General features: G+C 55.2%; 7 protein-coding genes across 7 annotated transcripts; 3 read left to right on the plus strand and 4 right to left on the minus strand.

Annotated features, from left to right (window-relative positions):
* Positions 1-942: 942 nt before the first annotated feature.
* On the plus strand, positions 943-3,711 carry P884DRAFT_200601 (uncharacterized protein; the record flags this gene model as incomplete). Its single annotated transcript, XM_069438307.1, has 2 exons — positions 943-1,932; positions 1,993-3,711. The coding sequence occupies 2 exons, from the start codon at positions 943-945 to the stop codon at positions 3,709-3,711; spliced, it is 2,709 nt and encodes a 902-aa protein (XP_069297718.1).
* A 357-nt stretch (positions 3,712-4,068) lies between these two features.
* On the minus strand, positions 4,069-5,549 carry P884DRAFT_307680 (uncharacterized protein; the record flags this gene model as incomplete). The annotated part of the gene is made up of 1 exon (XM_069445139.1): positions 4,069-5,549. One exon carries the CDS (start codon positions 5,547-5,549, stop codon positions 4,209-4,211), a length of 1,341 nt encoding a protein of 446 aa, XP_069297719.1. The 3' UTR covers positions 4,069-4,208.
* A 1,475-nt stretch (positions 5,550-7,024) lies between these two features.
* On the plus strand, positions 7,025-8,008 carry P884DRAFT_259767 (uncharacterized protein). The gene has a single exon (XM_069441381.1). It carries the CDS (start codon positions 7,090-7,092, stop codon positions 7,708-7,710), a length of 621 nt encoding a protein of 206 aa, XP_069297720.1. The 5' UTR covers positions 7,025-7,089; the 3' UTR covers positions 7,711-8,008.
* A 567-nt stretch (positions 8,009-8,575) lies between these two features.
* Positions 8,576-11,782, plus strand: P884DRAFT_299930 (uncharacterized protein; the record flags this gene model as incomplete). The annotated part of the gene is made up of 4 exons (XM_069444723.1): positions 8,576-9,986; positions 11,371-11,435; positions 11,492-11,654; positions 11,739-11,782. 4 exons carry the CDS (start codon positions 8,576-8,578, stop codon positions 11,780-11,782), a joined length of 1,683 nt encoding a protein of 560 aa, XP_069297721.1.
* Positions 11,783-12,116: 334 nt separating this feature from the next.
* Positions 12,117-13,685, minus strand: P884DRAFT_307684 (uncharacterized protein). The gene is made up of 3 exons (XM_069445140.1): positions 13,360-13,685; positions 12,940-13,293; positions 12,117-12,805 (listed from the first exon to the last, which is right to left on the minus strand). The coding sequence occupies exons 1-3, from the start codon at positions 13,637-13,639 to the stop codon at positions 12,243-12,245; spliced, it is 1,197 nt and encodes a 398-aa protein (XP_069297722.1). The 5' UTR covers positions 13,640-13,685; the 3' UTR covers positions 12,117-12,242.
* Positions 13,544-14,213, minus strand: P884DRAFT_259770 (uncharacterized protein). Its single transcript, XM_069441382.1, has 2 exons — positions 13,763-14,213; positions 13,544-13,684 (listed from the first exon to the last, which is right to left on the minus strand). The coding sequence occupies exon 1, from the start codon at positions 14,085-14,087 to the stop codon at positions 13,800-13,802; it is 288 nt and encodes a 95-aa protein (XP_069297723.1). The 5' UTR covers positions 14,088-14,213; the 3' UTR covers positions 13,544-13,684; positions 13,763-13,799.
* A 169-nt stretch (positions 14,214-14,382) lies between these two features.
* On the minus strand, positions 14,383-14,594 carry P884DRAFT_200554 (uncharacterized protein; the record flags this gene model as incomplete). Its single annotated transcript, XM_069438305.1, is given in 2 exon segments — positions 14,383-14,512; positions 14,530-14,594. Coding segments are annotated over 2 exon segments (195 nt in total), but the record flags the coding sequence as incomplete, so codon positions are not given.
* Positions 14,595-16,585: the final 1,991 nt, after the last annotated feature.

Consider the following 16,585-nt stretch of genomic DNA (forward strand, 5'->3'; position numbering starts at 1 on the left):
TCTTGGTTCCGGCGGTACATCCAAAATGGAAGATATCGGAACTCTCAGCGAACCGGAGGTACAAAAACAAGGTGCTCCCAGCCAGGCTCGCCTTGCTCCACACAAGTTTGTCTGGCGTCTTGCTTGCCAGCGCAGCAGCTCAACCAGCCCGACCAACGAGGTCGCAGACGGAGAAATGGCCGTAGGAGTGCCCGTTCTTCGTGCATCTTTTGATCCATGGCGCCGCGATTCTCGAGAGGACGACCGTGATGGTCAGCAGGGGCGTTGTCAGGGATGCAACAAGATATCCAGAGCCAGGGAGACGGATGCGAGGTTCCCCCACGCTCTCCCACGCGGTAAGTTTTTGCTACTTCCTCATGTGTGACTCCCACATCTCGATCAAGACGCTGCCGGAACAATTCCCCAGCGATCCCCCCACACGAAACGGGGCGATCCGTCCCGCCCGATGGAACATGCGTGCAAGTACTGTCCGTATGCTTGGACCAGTGTACTGTACAGGTGCATATACGCGTGCACATACAGTACTGGTACCTGACCAGGGGGGTTGCAGAAACCGTGCAGCATCAACGACAGTTACGAAGGCGGACTGATGGAGAACTGCGTTGCTTGGGGGGTGCTTCCTGATGGTCGAGGATCGCATCACATGGAGTGGGGTATTTTAGCACCCTAGGCCCTAAAACGTGGAGTCAGCCTTCCCTAAATAGGCGGGTTCTAGGCCTGACCTTAGCGCGGGGTGTCGAGTCCCTCCAGCTTCGCTCAAACGGATTTCCAAAATGCCGTCAACGCCTTCCATTGTCCACCGATCCCGAGGATGATGGATTGATGGATTGAACTCGCTCTAGCACCATCAGACAATCGCATTGGGCCGGACTCTAGCCGGCGCCCGCTTTCATATTGTGCTAACTTCCGTCGTGCACAGCGCCCGAGGAGAGAACTCCGACCATGGCCGGCCTGCAAGGTCGCGAGCTCGACGACGGCTGTCCCGACAGCGCTCCCGACCAGCTCCACGAGCTCCGACACGACGGCTCCGTTCTCACAATCGCGGTCTCTGACAAGTACATCTTTGCTGGTACGAGCAAAGGCGAGATCGCAATCTGGTCTCTCGGAACGTACCAGCACGTCCAGACGATTCAAGCCCACAAACGAAGCGTCCTTTGCCTCGTGCTCTCCGAGGACCAAAAGTACCTCTTCTCGAGCGCGTGCGAGCCCATCATTGGCGTTTGGTGTCCCAAGACTTTTGCTCGACTGTATGAGATTTACAGCACCTACGACGTCGGCGATGTGTTCAGCATTGCCTACTCTTCGCAGCGCGAGACCTTGTACCTCGGTACGCAGACGCAGGACATACAATGGGTCAGCTTGAAGGATCCCGCGAGGAAGGTGCCTCACGACTCTGCCAACCACCCAGATAGGCGGCAACACCGCTTCTTTGACTCGCGCGCTGTTGGGGGGACGTCTACACCCAGGAGGATGGAGGAGCACTACGCCCTCATTCCCAAGGCTGCCACGGTGCTGGAGATTGATCCGGGCGCGATCCGGCAATATGCGCACTATGGCTGGGTGTTCTGCATGCTCATAGCGAAAGGACCCACCGTGCTCGGTGACCCGGAGGAAGACGTGCTGATTTCTGGAGGCGGGGATGGCACGATCAAGCTGTGGAGGCTCTCCGACGAGGCGCCGGACCACGACGACGGCGTTCTTGGGGACATCGAGGAGATGATGACTCTGGGCGAGGACGACAGCGAGTCCGTCATGTCCATGGCCGTTGATGGGTCCTTCCTGTACGCTGGGAAGCTACGGGGCATTATTGAGCTGTGGGACCTCGATACGAAGCAGAAACTGCGGGTCATCAAGGCGCACGACGGAAACGTCAACACCCTGAAGATGAGTTTTGGCCTCCTATGGAGTGGCGCAACGGGAGGGTCGGCATCGGTAAGAATATCGTCGAGTGCTTTACAACCGAGGGGTCACCAGCTAATTATCCCTGGATAGAAACACAGCACTGTGCATTACGGCCGAGATAAGAATGGCCTTCCACAAAACATTAGCCAAAAGTATCAGTGTCTGAGTCGATGGAAAGCTCACGACGCAAAGATCCTGTCTTCGGCAACAGCTACTCATCAGGCCGACCAGCTCTTCATCACCGGAGCCAACGACAACACTGTACGCGTTTGGCGTGTTAATGGCATGCCGACCGAATGCGAGCAGGAAGTCGGTGGATCGGAGAATATGATGATTACGTCCCTTCGCGAGTTCGTCTCGTTCAAGACGATATCCTCCCGTCCCGAATTCACCGAGGACTGCCGCAAAGGTGCCACGTATCTGGGCTCGCTCTTCAAGCGACTGGGGGCCGAGGTGGAGATGCTAAGCACTGGCAAGCTCTATAACCCCGTGGTCTGTGCCAAGTTCAGCGGCAAGCTTGAGCCAGCAGAGAAGCGAAAGCGGATTCTCTTCTATGGCCACTACGACGTAGTACCGGCAGACATGAAGGGGGGCAATTGGCAAACCGACCCGTTCAAACTCGAAGGTCGTGACGGTTACCTGTACGGCCGTGGCGTTAGCGACAACAAAGGGCCCATCATCGCCGCGCTTTACGCCGTCTCCGACCTGCTCCAAGCCAAGGTCCTCGACTCGGACATTATATTCGTTATCGAAGGGGAAGAAGAGTCCGGTTCGCGCGGCTTTCAAGAGACTATCCGCATGCATAAACACTTAATTGGCCACATCGACTATGTACTCCTCGCGAACAGCTACTGGCTCGACGACGAGGTTCCCTGCCTCACCTACGGCTTGCGCGGCGTTCTTCACGCGACCATCTGCGTCGATTCCAGACACCCAGACCTCCACTCCGGCGTCGACGGCAGCAACCTCGTTTCCGAGCCCTTAACTGAGCTGACCCTCCTGCTCAGCAAACTTAAAGATTCAAAAAACCACGTCAAGATTCCCGGCTTCTACGACGGGATCCTCCCGCTTACTCGCGAGGAGGACCAGCGATACGACGACATCGCGAGCATTCTGATCCGCCGCAACCCGTCGCACGGGCCGGTTGAGGCGCTCAAGCGCAGCCTGATGGCGCGGTGGCGCGAGCCGAACCTAACCATCCACCGGTACAACGTCTCGGGTCCGGACGGCAGCCTGATCAGCAGCCACGCGACGGCCAACGTCAGCGTGCGGCTGGTGCCGGGCCAGGAGGTCGAGGACGTAATTGAGGCGCTCAAGAAGTACCTGCAGGACGAGTACGCCAGGTTTGACAGCGACAATACGCTGACCATCAGCATCGATAACAAGGCGGAGCCGTGGCTGGGGGTGCCTGGGAACTACATCTTTCGCACTCTGGAGGAGGCCGTGATGCGGGCGTGGGCCGGGGTCGGCGCCGCCGGTTCATCAGCGTCGTCGTCATCGTCGGCGACCGCCGCTGCCGAGGGATCGAATACGGGAGACAAGGGAAGCGTGGTGGATGGCGTGACGGTGGCGCTGCCGGCGAACGCGACGGACGGCGAGGATAGGCCAAAAACGAGAAAGCCGCTGTATATCCGCGAAGGAGGGTCAATCCCGCCCATCCGGTTCCTCGAGAAGGAGTTCAACGCCCCGGCGGCCCATCTGCCTTGTGGCCAGGCCAGCGACGCCGCGCATCTCGATAATGAGCGGTTGCGGGTTCTGAATCTGATGAAGAGCAGGGAGATTTTCAGCACGGTTTTCAGGAAGCTCTAGAGCAATGTTCGGGTCCGGTTATCAACGGTGGGAGAAAAAAACAACGATGTACGATTACCTTCTAGTCTGCTTCATGGCGTATTAACTATTCGCAGCTCGTGAGGGGAGAGCCGAATTTTAGAACGCGATACCCCCGCATCATGTGTCTTTTTGTGGTCACACAAACAAAATCGTGGTGTGCAGGTTCCCTTGTCCGACTGCGAACGTAATGACATCAACACTCCCCTATCCTATCCGATATTTAACTAACGCACCTGGTAATTCAACTCTGCCGAGAGTTGACTAATTAGGCCCTAATTATGCCTCCTAACCTCCCTCCTTGAACATTAAACTGCAAGCAGAATCGAGGAACGGCTTCCTTCCATTTTCCGACGCTTTGTTTTCTGCCTTACCTACTGTCCTCCACAAAACTAATCAGGTGAACCATCCGCTCCCTCTACTTCTTCCTGCCCGTGTTCCTCTAATACACCCTGCTAACTGTTCCTCTCCCCCACTGTCTACATACCCACGGTAAGCGTCTGTCCCCTACTCGAACTCGTCGTTTCCGCAGTGGTGCCTGACGAAGGCACAGAAGATGGCCCGGCCGTGGAGGTCGGCCCGCTCGGTTCAGAGGGGTCGGCGCCCGTCACCGTCACGGTAGAAGTGATGATTTCGGTCTCTGTTTTCGTTTTCGTTTCCGTTTCCGTTTCCGTTTCTATGGCCGTGACGGTCACCGTGGCCGTGGCCGAGACTGTGGCCGTGACGGTCGGTGTCGAGATGGACGGGTTGACGGTGGTAGTGGCGGTGGCGGTGGCGGTGGCGGTGGTGGTGGTGGTGGTAGCGGGCTCGCCAGGCGCCGCCGTGGTCGCCGTCACGGTGACGGTGACGGTGCGCAGGGCGGTGGACGTTGTGTTCCAGTGGCGCGTGACGTCGTGCGTCTCGGTCGTCACGGCGGTCGTCGTCGCCGTCAGGAAATCAGTCTTCGTCGTGTACTCCGTGTCGGTGGCGGTCACGGTCACGGGCACCTCGGTCGTCTCTGTCGCGGTCGTCAGGCGGGTCGAGTTGATGGTGATGGTGGACGTGGACGTGATAGTGAGCGGAACGGTCGCGGTGCGCGTAGTGAAGTCCGTTGAGGTGGCATTGACATAGCGCGTAGCGTTGGTGTAGGAGGTAACGGTGATGGGTTGGGTGTACGTGGAGGTGCGCGTTAGGTTGAAGTACTGGGTGGTATCGATGGTCTGGGTCGTCGTGGACGTGGCCGTCTCCCAGGCTGTTGAGATGCGGGTGACATTGATGGTGTTGTAGACAGTGGCGAACACGATGGAGTAGCTGGTTGACGTCGTGGTGGTGAAGTGGACCGATGTCGTGTTCACGACGACCGTGTTGGTCAGGACGGTTGTTGTAGGGACGGTCACCAGCGTGCTCTGGGTCTCGATCGAGGTCACGACTATGGTCGAGACCGCCTGAGACTGCGACGGAGGCAGAAGACTCGAGGGAATGGCGGTCAGACGCGTCGTGATGGTCGAGGGCAAGGCCGTCTGCCTCGTCGTGGTGAGGGTAGTAGGAAGAGCCGTCTGTCGAGTGGGACTACTATTCTTCGTGGGATCCGGCTCCTCCGTAGTGCCCGGAAGTCCGCCAACACCCCTTCCACACAGACCGAATTCCGGCTGGCATCCTGGACCGCAGTCCTCGTCCGTTCCACCGCACTCCCCCTTTTCAGTGCAACAGTTTCCGTACGACGACCCGAGACAGGAGTACCGGTTTTCAGGCCCGCATGTTCCGTCAGGGGACACCTCGAGTTGTGCGAGCGCCAGCCTGAGGAGGCCCGGCGCCGCGAATGCCAAAGCTAGGAGACGCATCGCTGTTTAATTAATTAGTCCGTTGCGCATGAATGGTTGCTCGAGAGACAACGAACGATGCCAGGGTTGCGCCGGTCATTTTTAAATACCTATGGTTGATTCATGCGTCCCCCCTTCTATTGGCGTGGCTTTGGAGAGTAATTAGTCGTTGGCAACTCCAACAACGCATCACGAAGGTCATAATCCAAATAATCTGTTGGGTCAATCTATTTTGAGCTCTTCTAGGGACGAGCAACAGTGTCGATCACCAGTCCCTGAAAATTTGCGAATCTCGCGATTGGGGGGGCAATATCCAGCTCTTTCATGGCTAATCGAATTTGCCATTGCACAAGGTCCTCAATGAAACCACAGGTTTAATTTTGACATCTCCGGCGGAATGTGTTTGTAAACCGAACCCGAAAGGGTTTGAGGTTGCATTCCACCGGCAGTTGGGAAGCGCGGAGCTTGGAAGCAGCCGAAGGGACAGATTGCGCAAGCAGAATGCAATTACCTTAAAACGGGAAGGGGCCTCCTTCGATGAAGCATCCCCAGCCACTCCAATAAGCTAATTTCTTTTACGGATTACTTTTGCTCAGAATCCATCATTGAAAGAAGAATGAAGAGAAGAGAGAGAAAAAAAAAAGGGAGGGGGGTTAGAGAGACTAGGGAAACCAAAACGGAAGAAAGCAAAGACTAGAAATCATGATCGAAAGAATTCCGAATCTTTCATACTGGGTACTGGGCTGAGCCAAGGGACTTTCATGGATTTTGCCACTTGAGTGCGCTTTTTGGCTGTTTCTCGTTATTCACCTTAGCCTGGCGAATTCTGTTATTAATTATTACTGCACACAGGAACAGCCCTCTTTGCTTTCACAAGATGTGCATAGACCTTGCCAAGGCCACCACGGGTTCACCGTATCGCGGTTCGAAGCGTGTCCGTCTTGCTCTGGACTCGTTCGAGCTGCCGGGCAAGGACGGGCGCCATACTTGCATCGTGTTTGAGCCTCTGGGCTTGTTGTTGGCCAAGTTACGAAAAGCAGTAGGTGGCGAACTTCCGGTCGCGGTCGTAAGGCCCGCGGTTTACGAAGTCATTTTGGGACTGAGTTTTCTACATTCAGTTGCACTCGTCGTCCACGCAGGTGAGTCTCCGGGGGTGCTAGACCTGGGCTCTGCCAAGACAAAGGCACCGGATTCTCCTAATTCATGACTCAAATATCTAAGAAAACAATAAACAATATCATGTTGTCGATTCAGCATTGTCGAACGCAGCGTGTGTTCTGTTAAACCAGCTTGCCATCAGATGGGTAACGGAGTGTGGAAAATAAGATCTCCTGTCAGTGGCCGAATGCCCGTCCCTTCACCGAGGTGAAGAACCACCCGCAAGTCCCTACACACAGGGCTCCTTCTCTATTTGGCCCCCGCCCCCCGCACCGACTGCCCGTTGACTCCCAGCCTTAGCATGCATTTCCCCAGTTAGGTGGAGATTTTCTCTCCTTCACCTAATAACGAACGCAACACGATTCGGTCTGAAGCGACAACGTCCAACTTCTGCCGTTCCCAAATGCCCGGCCTATCAGCGGATGAGGGAGACGAAGGGGCCCCACCACCCTCACAGTCTCACTTCGCCAAGTTTGAGCATTTCACACCCAACGAGGCGGCATCGTTTGACGACGAGTTCGCCCGCCTCGCCTCATCCCAACAGTGGGTTCCTGGTTCCCAAGAATACACCCGACAGCGTACCATCGCGATAAAGGAGGAACTCGAACTCCACTACTTCTCGCAGCCGCAACAGCTCGACGACATCGACGAAGAAGAAGAGCTCAGCGCCGAAGAGAAGACGCTCAAGGGTTACCAAGCCCTATGCCGCGAGGTCGGCATTGATCCGAGCGACTCGATCGCCGAGTGCAAAAAACACCTGAAGAATACGCTGGTCAACATTGTTGACCTCATCGATGCGCGGCGGACGGGCAAACGAGTCAAGGTGTGGGACAGCTTTGAAGAATTCCGCGCCTATACCCTCCTAGACGAAAATAGGATCGATCCCCGCGAGGCAAAGAGGCCTCCAGGGTACCTTGCTTCGTTATTGCAGCGCCTGTCGGGGCCCCGATCACGCAGAAAACGCAACGTTCCTAAGGGTGCATGGGGGTTAAGGGTGGTGTCGGGCCGTATTACCAAAGGGTGACGCTCACTGGAGCATTCGGCGGTCTTGCAGTGATAATAGCACCGGCCATCCACAAATTTCCCAACTCGGTTTTTGTTTCTTGATCCTACTCTGTTGTCTGAACACCTGCAGCATGCGAACCGCTGGACGAGAAGGGGGCTGTTTAACGTAAGCCAAGGCCATAACCAAGGGATCCGATCTGGACAGCCGAGGAGAAATGAGGAAAAGCTAGAGTTGATTTCACAGTGAATGTAGGGGACAGAATAAAATCAGCCCGCCGAGGGGCAGACGACGTCCACCGGTAGTTCAAGATGGTGCTCTCAGAACTGCTTCGAGGGCCCAGCCATCTGGCAAGGGCAGGTATTACAAGGATCATATCCAGCATCCTCCCTGCTCTTGGTCGAGCCAGAAACGGCTTTGCGTTGAATCCCTGCCTTTGCTGGAGCCGGAAACGGCTCCTCGGAGTATTCTATTCCCATACCTCGAGATTTTCTCTACGGAGTAGGCAAAGGCGGGGATGGCTTGCCAGCGCAACCTTTTAGCCTTGAGCCAAGACAGCAGCAGATCAAACTGCTCCCACTGCCAGACCATAGAAGTATGGAATTAACTCTATGAAGGCACTTTACACCCAACCGCTCAAGGGCGAGCTTGGCCTGTTCCCACCGTCGGTCGCTGGATGCGCGGCAACGCTCACATACCTGATGGAGGCATGTAAATGTGTGTAATCTGTGAGTGGTTGCATTTTGCGCGCCAAGGCCACGGTTGGCCTCCACGCATCAACGATGCATCAATGGCCTGCTCGAGAAGCAAGAGGTCATCACGCGGTCACCCTGACTTGGCACCTGCACCTCTCTACTTCAAAAACGCGACATGTTCCAGAAAAAAAATGGACACATCACAGCCCTCCATCTTCCAAAGGTTCCGGCGACGATACACCATGTTGCCAAAGGACGACATCATCGACAATATAGGACCTTCGGCGGCGCGACCCTCCCGCTATGGCGATGAAGATGACCCAATTCGTCCCAAACGCACCTTCTGGAGCTGGCACCGCGACCATTTCGGCGGCGCATTGCTGTTCAACGTCGCCGCCTTCATTCTGCCTGCCTTGTACGGCACGCTCGCCAAGCTCTGGGTCGCCAACATCGATCGGTCCCTTGTCGTTACCACGGACGTCTACACGTATATCGGTATCGTCGCCGAGGTACTGAATGAGGGCCTGCCTCGCGCCGCGTGGGTCATCATCGGCGACAGCGCATCGAGGCCTTGGACGCAACGGCTCGCGCTGACGCACACCCTCATCCTATTTCAGTCTGTCCTCGGTCTCATCATGAGCATTGGCTTCCTCGCCGGCGCGGCCACCTTTGCCAAGGGCTTCGTTCCCATCGGGGTGCGCGATGCAAGCATCACCTACGTGCGCATCAGCGCCTTTTCAGCTCTCAGTTCCGCCATCGAGACGGCCGTGGCGGCAGCGACGCGGGCGCTCGACAAGCCGGACGTGCCACTGGTCATCAACACGGCCAAATTCGCCGTGAACATCACTCTGGATCTCCTGATCATATCCCGCTTCCACGTCGGCAGCTATCAGCCCACCGTCAACATGCAGGCCGGCGTCCAGCTCACCTGCAACATGACGGCCGCCTTCGTGGGGCTGGGCTATTTCCTCTGGGCAACATCGAGGTCCAGTCTGCGCGACGGCCATCCCGAGGAAGAGGACAACAACGATCACACCGAACCAACCAACACCCGCCCCAGCCTCCGCGCCCTCCTCGTCCTCCTCCGCCCGGGCCTGCTCACCCTCATCGAGTCCGCCGTCCGCAACGCTCTCTACCTCTGGCTTGTCACCACCATCGTCGCCCTCGGCTCAACCTACGCCACCGCCTGGGGCATCTTCAACACAATCCGCTGGGGACTGGTCATGGTGCCCGTGCAGGCGCTCGAGGCCGCGAGTCTCGCCTTTGTGGGCCACCGCTGGGGCGCATGGCGGCGCGAGATCGGAACGAACACGCTGGAGCCCGGCCGCGTTGCCTTCCGCACCCTTCTCCGCATCGCGAACCCCGCGCTCCTCGCCGTGGGCATCGCGGTAGCGGTCGAGGTTCCGGTCGCCATCGCCCTCTCGCTCGGGGGCGCGAGGTCCTTTGCGCGGTATCTGGGCGATTCGGAGGAGGTTGCCGAGGTCACCGCGTACATGTGGTGGACGATCGATTGGTGCTACATATTTTACGCAGCGTCGACGCAGCTGGCGAGCGTTGTGCTGGCGACGAGGCCGAAGTGGTATCTGTACCAGAGCCTGGCGAGTAATTTGCTGTATGTTCTTCCGTGGGCGATTGTGTGCCAGGTGGGGGATTTAGATGAGGGAAATGCGTGGACGTACCACAGTCTTGTTTTTGGTGGGAGTTTGGTGTTTAGTTTTGTGGATATCGTGGTCGTAGATGCGTTGTGGGTGTGGAGTTTGATGACGGGGAGGGCGAGGTTGGAGAGGTTCCGGGAGGGCTGAGCTCTTTGCGCTGGGGCACACCATCTGTTACTTCATCACGATGGGGCATGCCGTTTTCCCGGACATCATTGACGGGGAAGACGGATGGCATGAGGAGGTGGAAGACAGATTCGCAAAGGGCGAGTTTCCTCGGGACAAGCATGCCTGTAGTGCTATCACCCTGAGATGCTCGTAGAAGGAATATAAATGCACCGAGGAAGTGGTTCGAGACCTCCAGGTTCTCGAGGGGTAGTCGTAATTTGCCGGGCAGGCGCCGAGCAAAGGAAAGAAGGAAAGGATAGAGGGAGGATGTCACGAGTATAAAAAAGTAATGTCATCTACCTAGGTATTTTGAAAATCCTTTGTCTAAGGAGATAAATATTAATATTATATAATATTTTAATATATTACTATTATTATTCTAATATTACTATACTATAATATATTAGAGCTCCTCGTTATATATAAAGAAACTATACCTAATAGGCTAGATCAAAACCCTTATTACTCCTTTATAGCCTATTCTAGAAATCTGATATATTACAAAGAAAGGACAAGCAGCGAGAATAGCCTTATAGAGGCCTTATAAGGCTATACTATGGCTCCCTTAGCCCGATCCTCTAGGTTAAGCCTCTTTATAAGGCTATATTTTAAGAGCCTCCCTAGGTCTATTTGCTTCTATAGAACTCTCCTTACTAAGTAAAGATTATAGGCCCCTAGGCCCTATAAAACGAGGTCTAGGTCCGTTTATAACCGTACTTCCTAAGGTTCCTAGGCTTAGTCTCTTAGTAGCTTCGAGTACTATATAAGTAGGAGCTTAACTACTTCCCTCTCCTAGCTATAGGTATAATAGGGGGTATTAACTCCTGAGACTAAACTATCTATAACGGAGAAAAAAACGAGTGATATTTATAGACAAAGGAAATGGCTAAAGCGTTCGTGAGCGCCCTACGCACTGTGGCAAGCGCATGGCTAGTGCTTTAGAAGCTCTAGCGCGTCTGGCAAGGATCCTGCCATACAAGACTGAGACGTTGAAGAGGAATGGGCATGCCTTGCACCAAGCAAAGTTCGCGGGGACCGCGAGATCTATGTCTCCGTTCCCTTCTACCTTTTCGACGGAGGAGAGCCAATAATCACAGACTTTGGAGACGCGTAATTCGGAGATCCACCCTTCTGTGAAGAGGTGATGCCTGACCTTTACCGAGCCCCCGAGATTATCCAGGGAATCGGCTGGGACGAGAAGATTGACGTTTGGGCACTCGGCCTCGTGGTACAACAGGACAATATAAGATTTTTGTATCTACCTGTTTGCTAATCTCAAAGCAGACGTGGCATCTATTCCAAGTGGAGAGTCTCTTCAAGACGGGCTTTCCCAGCCGCGAAGAGTCTAGTCCTGCTCACCTCGCCAGAATGATTGCCCTTCTGGGGCCGCCGCCAGCCGATCTTCTCGACAGGGGCGGCGAAACAGAGCGGTTCTTCGAGGAAGATGGTCAGCAACGAGACATAATAAACAGAAAGACCTTTACTGTTAAGCTCGGAAAGAGGGCTAATTATCCTGAAGATGCATTGACAGGCACGTTCAAGCAATTCCGAGTTGGTGACCGGAGCCAGCCTTGAGGAGGAGGAGCGAATCTTCGAAGGAGAAGAGAAGGCGCAGTTCTCGGCCTTCATTGTAAGGAAAACGCTCCAATGGCGGCCTGAACACAGGGTGTCTGCTCCAGAGCTGCGCAAGGATCCGTGTTTGCGGAGATCGCGACCGCGAAAATCAAAAGGTTCCGAAAATAACTCGCACTCCTGTTCTCTAACCATGGGGTTCGACTCGCCGCACGATCCGAGCGGAGCTGTTCCGCAGAGCTGGCAAGTGTGTCTCGAATAACGATGGCGTATAGTATCTTGAACTGGATTGGCAGAGGGGCATTATTAATTATGCGATAATATCGATTTCGATTCATGACTTTATGCTTTCCTAGAAAACAGCCTGCTGCTCTCTCTCTCTCTCTCTCTCTCTCTCACATGATGTTCCTCCGCACATTAGCTCCCTCCTCAAGCACTTCTTCTCTTTTGGTCCCTGGGCTTCTCATGCGGGAGCAGCCGCAGCCGCAGCCGCCTCCGCCTTTAGGGCCTCCCTCCGGCTGGTGCTGGCGGGGTCGAAGTAGGGGCGCTCGCCCAGGCTGACGGCGCGGCTGCCCCTGCGCTCGCCGAGGCCGTCCTCGAAGACGTAGTCGGGCGTGGCGGCGTGGTAGACGCTCCGGTTGTCCCAGATGGCCACGTCGTTGACCTGCTTCCACTTGTAGCGGACCTGCAGGTCGTGGTTCTCGACGACGAGCTGGACGAACCACTGCAGGAAGTGCCGGCTCTCCTCCTCGGACAGGCCGTGGATGCGCTGGACGTGGTGGCCGACGGCGAAGACGGACTTCCAGCCCGTCACCGGGTTCGTGCGCACGACCGGGTGCACCGCGTCCAGCGAGTCGCCCACGTTCTCGGGCGCGCCCCGCTCGGCCGTGTAGATGGAGAAGTTGTTGCGCTTGGCCGTCTCGTTGAAGAGCGGCTGCGCGTAGTGCGCCGTCAGCGTGTCGAGGAAGCGCCGCAGCGTCGGCGAGATGCGGTCGTACAGCTCGTAGCCGGAAGCCCAGAGGGTGTCTTGGGTGGAAAAAGGGGGGGGGGGGGGGGAGGAACGTCAGCGACCGTCCGCTCCCGGACTTTGGTTCCGGTATGGTAGGGGAAGCGGGAAGGGGAACAAAAGGACAGGCCGAGGATATATGTTAATTACTCACCACCGCCGGTCTTAGGCAGCTGGGTCAGCCGCAGCAGGGCGTAGTCGCTGGGGACGGGCTCGAACGTGATGTCGGAATGCCACTGGTTCTTGCCACTCTGGCGGTACTTGCCGCCGCCGCCGAGGAAGCCCTGGAAGCGGTCGGAGTACAGCTTCTTGGCCTGCTCCGACGAGATGACGCTAATCTGGTCGTCCTTGGTGCCGTGCTCGCGGGCCGAGTTGCTGACGGGGTGGATGTGCAGGCCCGACGTTGCCGGCTTGCCCGACAGCTTGCCCAGCCGGTCGACAAGCTCCTTTTGCAGGTCGTCCGTCAGGTTGTCCTGCTTGCGGAAGAACACCACGCCGCGTTGCGAGACTGCACGTCGAGTTAGCAGAAGCCCGAATTACCGTGGGTTGGCGTGGGGTGGAAAGGGTGACGAACTCGTGATGGCCAGATCCCTAAGCAGTTCATCCGAGTTGGGAGCTCGCAGGAGCTCAACGAGATCGACGTTAACGTACTCCCGCCCAATGACAGGAGTCACATCGAAGTATTCAAGGTGGTCCAGAGCGCCGCTGAGCTTCAGTGGCTCCCGGTGACCTTCCAGTCTCTCTGGGAGAACCTCTTCGGGACCGCTGACAGTCTCCGCAGGCTTGACGGGGACAACCTTTTGTTTGATGTCCTCCACTGTCTGCTGAACAGTCTCAACAGCAGAAGGTGCCATTGTGACTGGGTAATCTGGAGTATGGGGTTTTTGTGTCTCAACCAGCTGCGACGATACGCGTTGTTTGTGATTAGAAGATGTTTGATGGACGGTGATATGAAGTTGGAGGTTTGGTAAACTTGCCAAACGACATTTAATTATACGAGACAGTTCCCAAGCCTCAACGTTCGGTTTCGGTTCTCTCCACGTTTCCCCCGCGCCCTTGCGCCATCTCGCGAGACCTCCGACATTTCCATTTTTGATCACATCCCGCGCCCTCTGTGGTTTGATGGTGATTTAAGGACAATGGTGGAACATGGCCGTTGTCTGACGTGCGAGGTCGAGTCCTTGCGAAGCAGCGTGCCGACTTGCTGATATGGGCGTGCGTTATCTCCTCCACGCGGGAGCCATGTGCCGGCTTGCCGGATTGAAACGAAAAATACGCGATACGCCCGTGAAGGGGTGTCATGCACTGCCCGATACCGCAGTTTGCTGGTGTGGTGTGATCTTAGCGGGAATCGCGACTTTGATTCGAGCCTGCCAAGGTCCGTTATCTCCGGGTATAAACGCGAAGTTAGAGAACTACATGCGAGAGGTAATGTAGGTAACGACTATAGCATCGCAATCACTCGTTACGTCGCGTGGAAGTCGTGAGGGGCAAGCTGTGCCAAGTTTCCTCCCGCCAGCCTTGCTCGATGGGGGTTGCCGCCCTTAAATTAGTCGACACGGCCACTCCAACTTTATGACATATTAGCAAGCCACTATCATGCGTGCAGGGAAGCAACAAGCGATAGTACTTGAATTTCCATAACATAATATGACCTTTTCACAAGCTGCGGACGCGGAGGCGGTTCGCGATGCGGAGCTGTGATTGCTAGGCGCTCATGCTTTTGACTAATTAATTAATTAACAGCAGGTCATCTCGGCCACGCCCTGCAGTGACCGAAATCGCAAACATCTGTCCGCTGTAGTCCGGCTACGACAACGACATTGCGCAAAGCGGGTAGCCTTGAACGTTAGAAGTCAGAGGTCCTGTCTCAAGTCAACAATCCTAAGTTTGTCGAATATCTTCCCCCAGTCACCCTTCAAGCACACCTTTTAAATACTAGGAGGCCGTTCTCTGTAGGCCCGAGGATGACAGCGACACCATGCATCCCGAGAATGTGATTTGTTGTTGATCTTTGGCGACTGACCTAAAGTGTCGAAACTACCAGTCATGCATGAACCTGCGGGAAGTGGTTTGGCTCTAAGCATTGATGAAGTTATCTTCTCTAGGGTGAGCCGCAACGAGTCCTCTTATACGAGACAAAGCTCTTTGTAGGGGTGCCAATAAGTTTCAGATTGATGACATCCTCGAGTGACCGGTCCATCCCGATCAGGGACGTCAGCTTTGAGGAATCGCCATGTATGTGACGCGACCTCAGTATGGACCACATAAACGGCAACCAGATTGTGTCGGACCAGTCGCCAAGTGATAGATTTCTCGTAATCGACTGGGGAGGGGTTCTTGCGGCCAGGGCAACCAACAGAGCTGCTGCATTGTCAACCGGCTCGGTAATTCGGATAGAGTGCCGTTGTGGGGAAAAGGAGCCGATCGTCGGCTTGTTAGAGCCGCTCGAGTAATGCTTCGGTTTCGGTGCCGATCCCCGGCGGTGCGTACCCTGCAGTAATTGACGCCATCAGCCGGGCCGGAGAACAAGTCGGAGGGTCTCCGTGAGCAGCTATCAGCTAACGTTATTATTGGGACGATTGGATTGGGCAGGTCAAGGGACGTGCATGGTGCAAAGACCCCCACCAAGTTGGCACCCTTCGAATCATGGCAGTCAAGATCCCCAACGGCACCGGCTATTTCCCACCATTTGCTAATAAGACGCTGCAGGCTCGTGAGCTCGTCCCGTTGCAAGAGCGTCCGCAAAACTTTTGCGATGACAGTGCGGCTGCAGTTGCGCACATGGCACCCGAGGCGACGGACCAGCTTGCAATAACTACATCCGTGAGATTGATCGTATCGACGCTCGACGCACTTTATAAAATGTGAATATGGGGTTGAGAAGCCGCAGTGAGGGCGAGGAGTGAGTGTGGGGAAAGAAGCGGAACTCAAGCAGGCAGGCCCGAGACGGAACCCCACTGGGCTGTTCTCCAGCTGTGGCCGCCAAACGCCAAGTCCCCTCTGGCTGCAGGAGCCAGAGACCGCACCACCCCCCCCAAATTTGACAGCCAGATAGAACCAGTGAAAAGCTTCAACACCCAATATCAGCCCATCACCTGCACACGCGCATCGCGCGTATGGATAGCTATATACTTTAAGATACGTAGATTTAAACCATACTACCTGATTGATAATAAAGGTAATATGCGCAGAGATATTGATAAAAAACGTAGTTTTCCGGACTTTTAAATGTCTATTGCTTGGCATTTCTTGACATCTTTCTAACAAAAAGGTAGGTATTATTTTAACTATTAATATCTCTACGTGTATTACCTATATCATTAAGTAAGTAGTATAGTTAGAGTCTACGTATCTTGAAGTATATAGCTATCTATATATATATTTCGCGCGTATAGACGGTAGCCTTATATTGGGTGTTGAATTGTGTGTTGAACTTCCCCTGATTTCTGGCTCGAGCCGTATTTGAAAAACCTGTAAAAAGAGGACAAGGCGTTTGGCGGCCACAGAGGCTGCTGCTGCGGGGTGCACGGGGATGTTCGATGCCAGTGAAGAAAACCATGAAGTACTTACTAGACTACGCGCTGGGTACGGCTGCAATGGGTTCAGCCCTCGCCACCGAGCAACAACTTCATATCTCTGTGACCGGTCTTCCAATACTGGGCATTTTGTTGTATGTACAAAAGTCCGGAAACAGCCCGGTGTTCGTGGTAATCTGCGGCCCAGTCGGCGTGCGACTCGAGGGTTCCTACATCATCACCGTTCGCAAGTCCCCTCTGGCGGCAGAAGCCAGAGGCCGC

The sequence above is a fragment of the Thermothelomyces heterothallicus genome (assembly GCF_042370625.1).
Source record: "Thermothelomyces heterothallicus CBS 202.75 unplaced genomic scaffold P884_scaffold_11, whole genome shotgun sequence".
In the NCBI taxonomy this organism is placed as follows: Eukaryota; Fungi; Ascomycota; class Sordariomycetes; order Sordariales; family Chaetomiaceae; genus Thermothelomyces; species Thermothelomyces heterothallicus.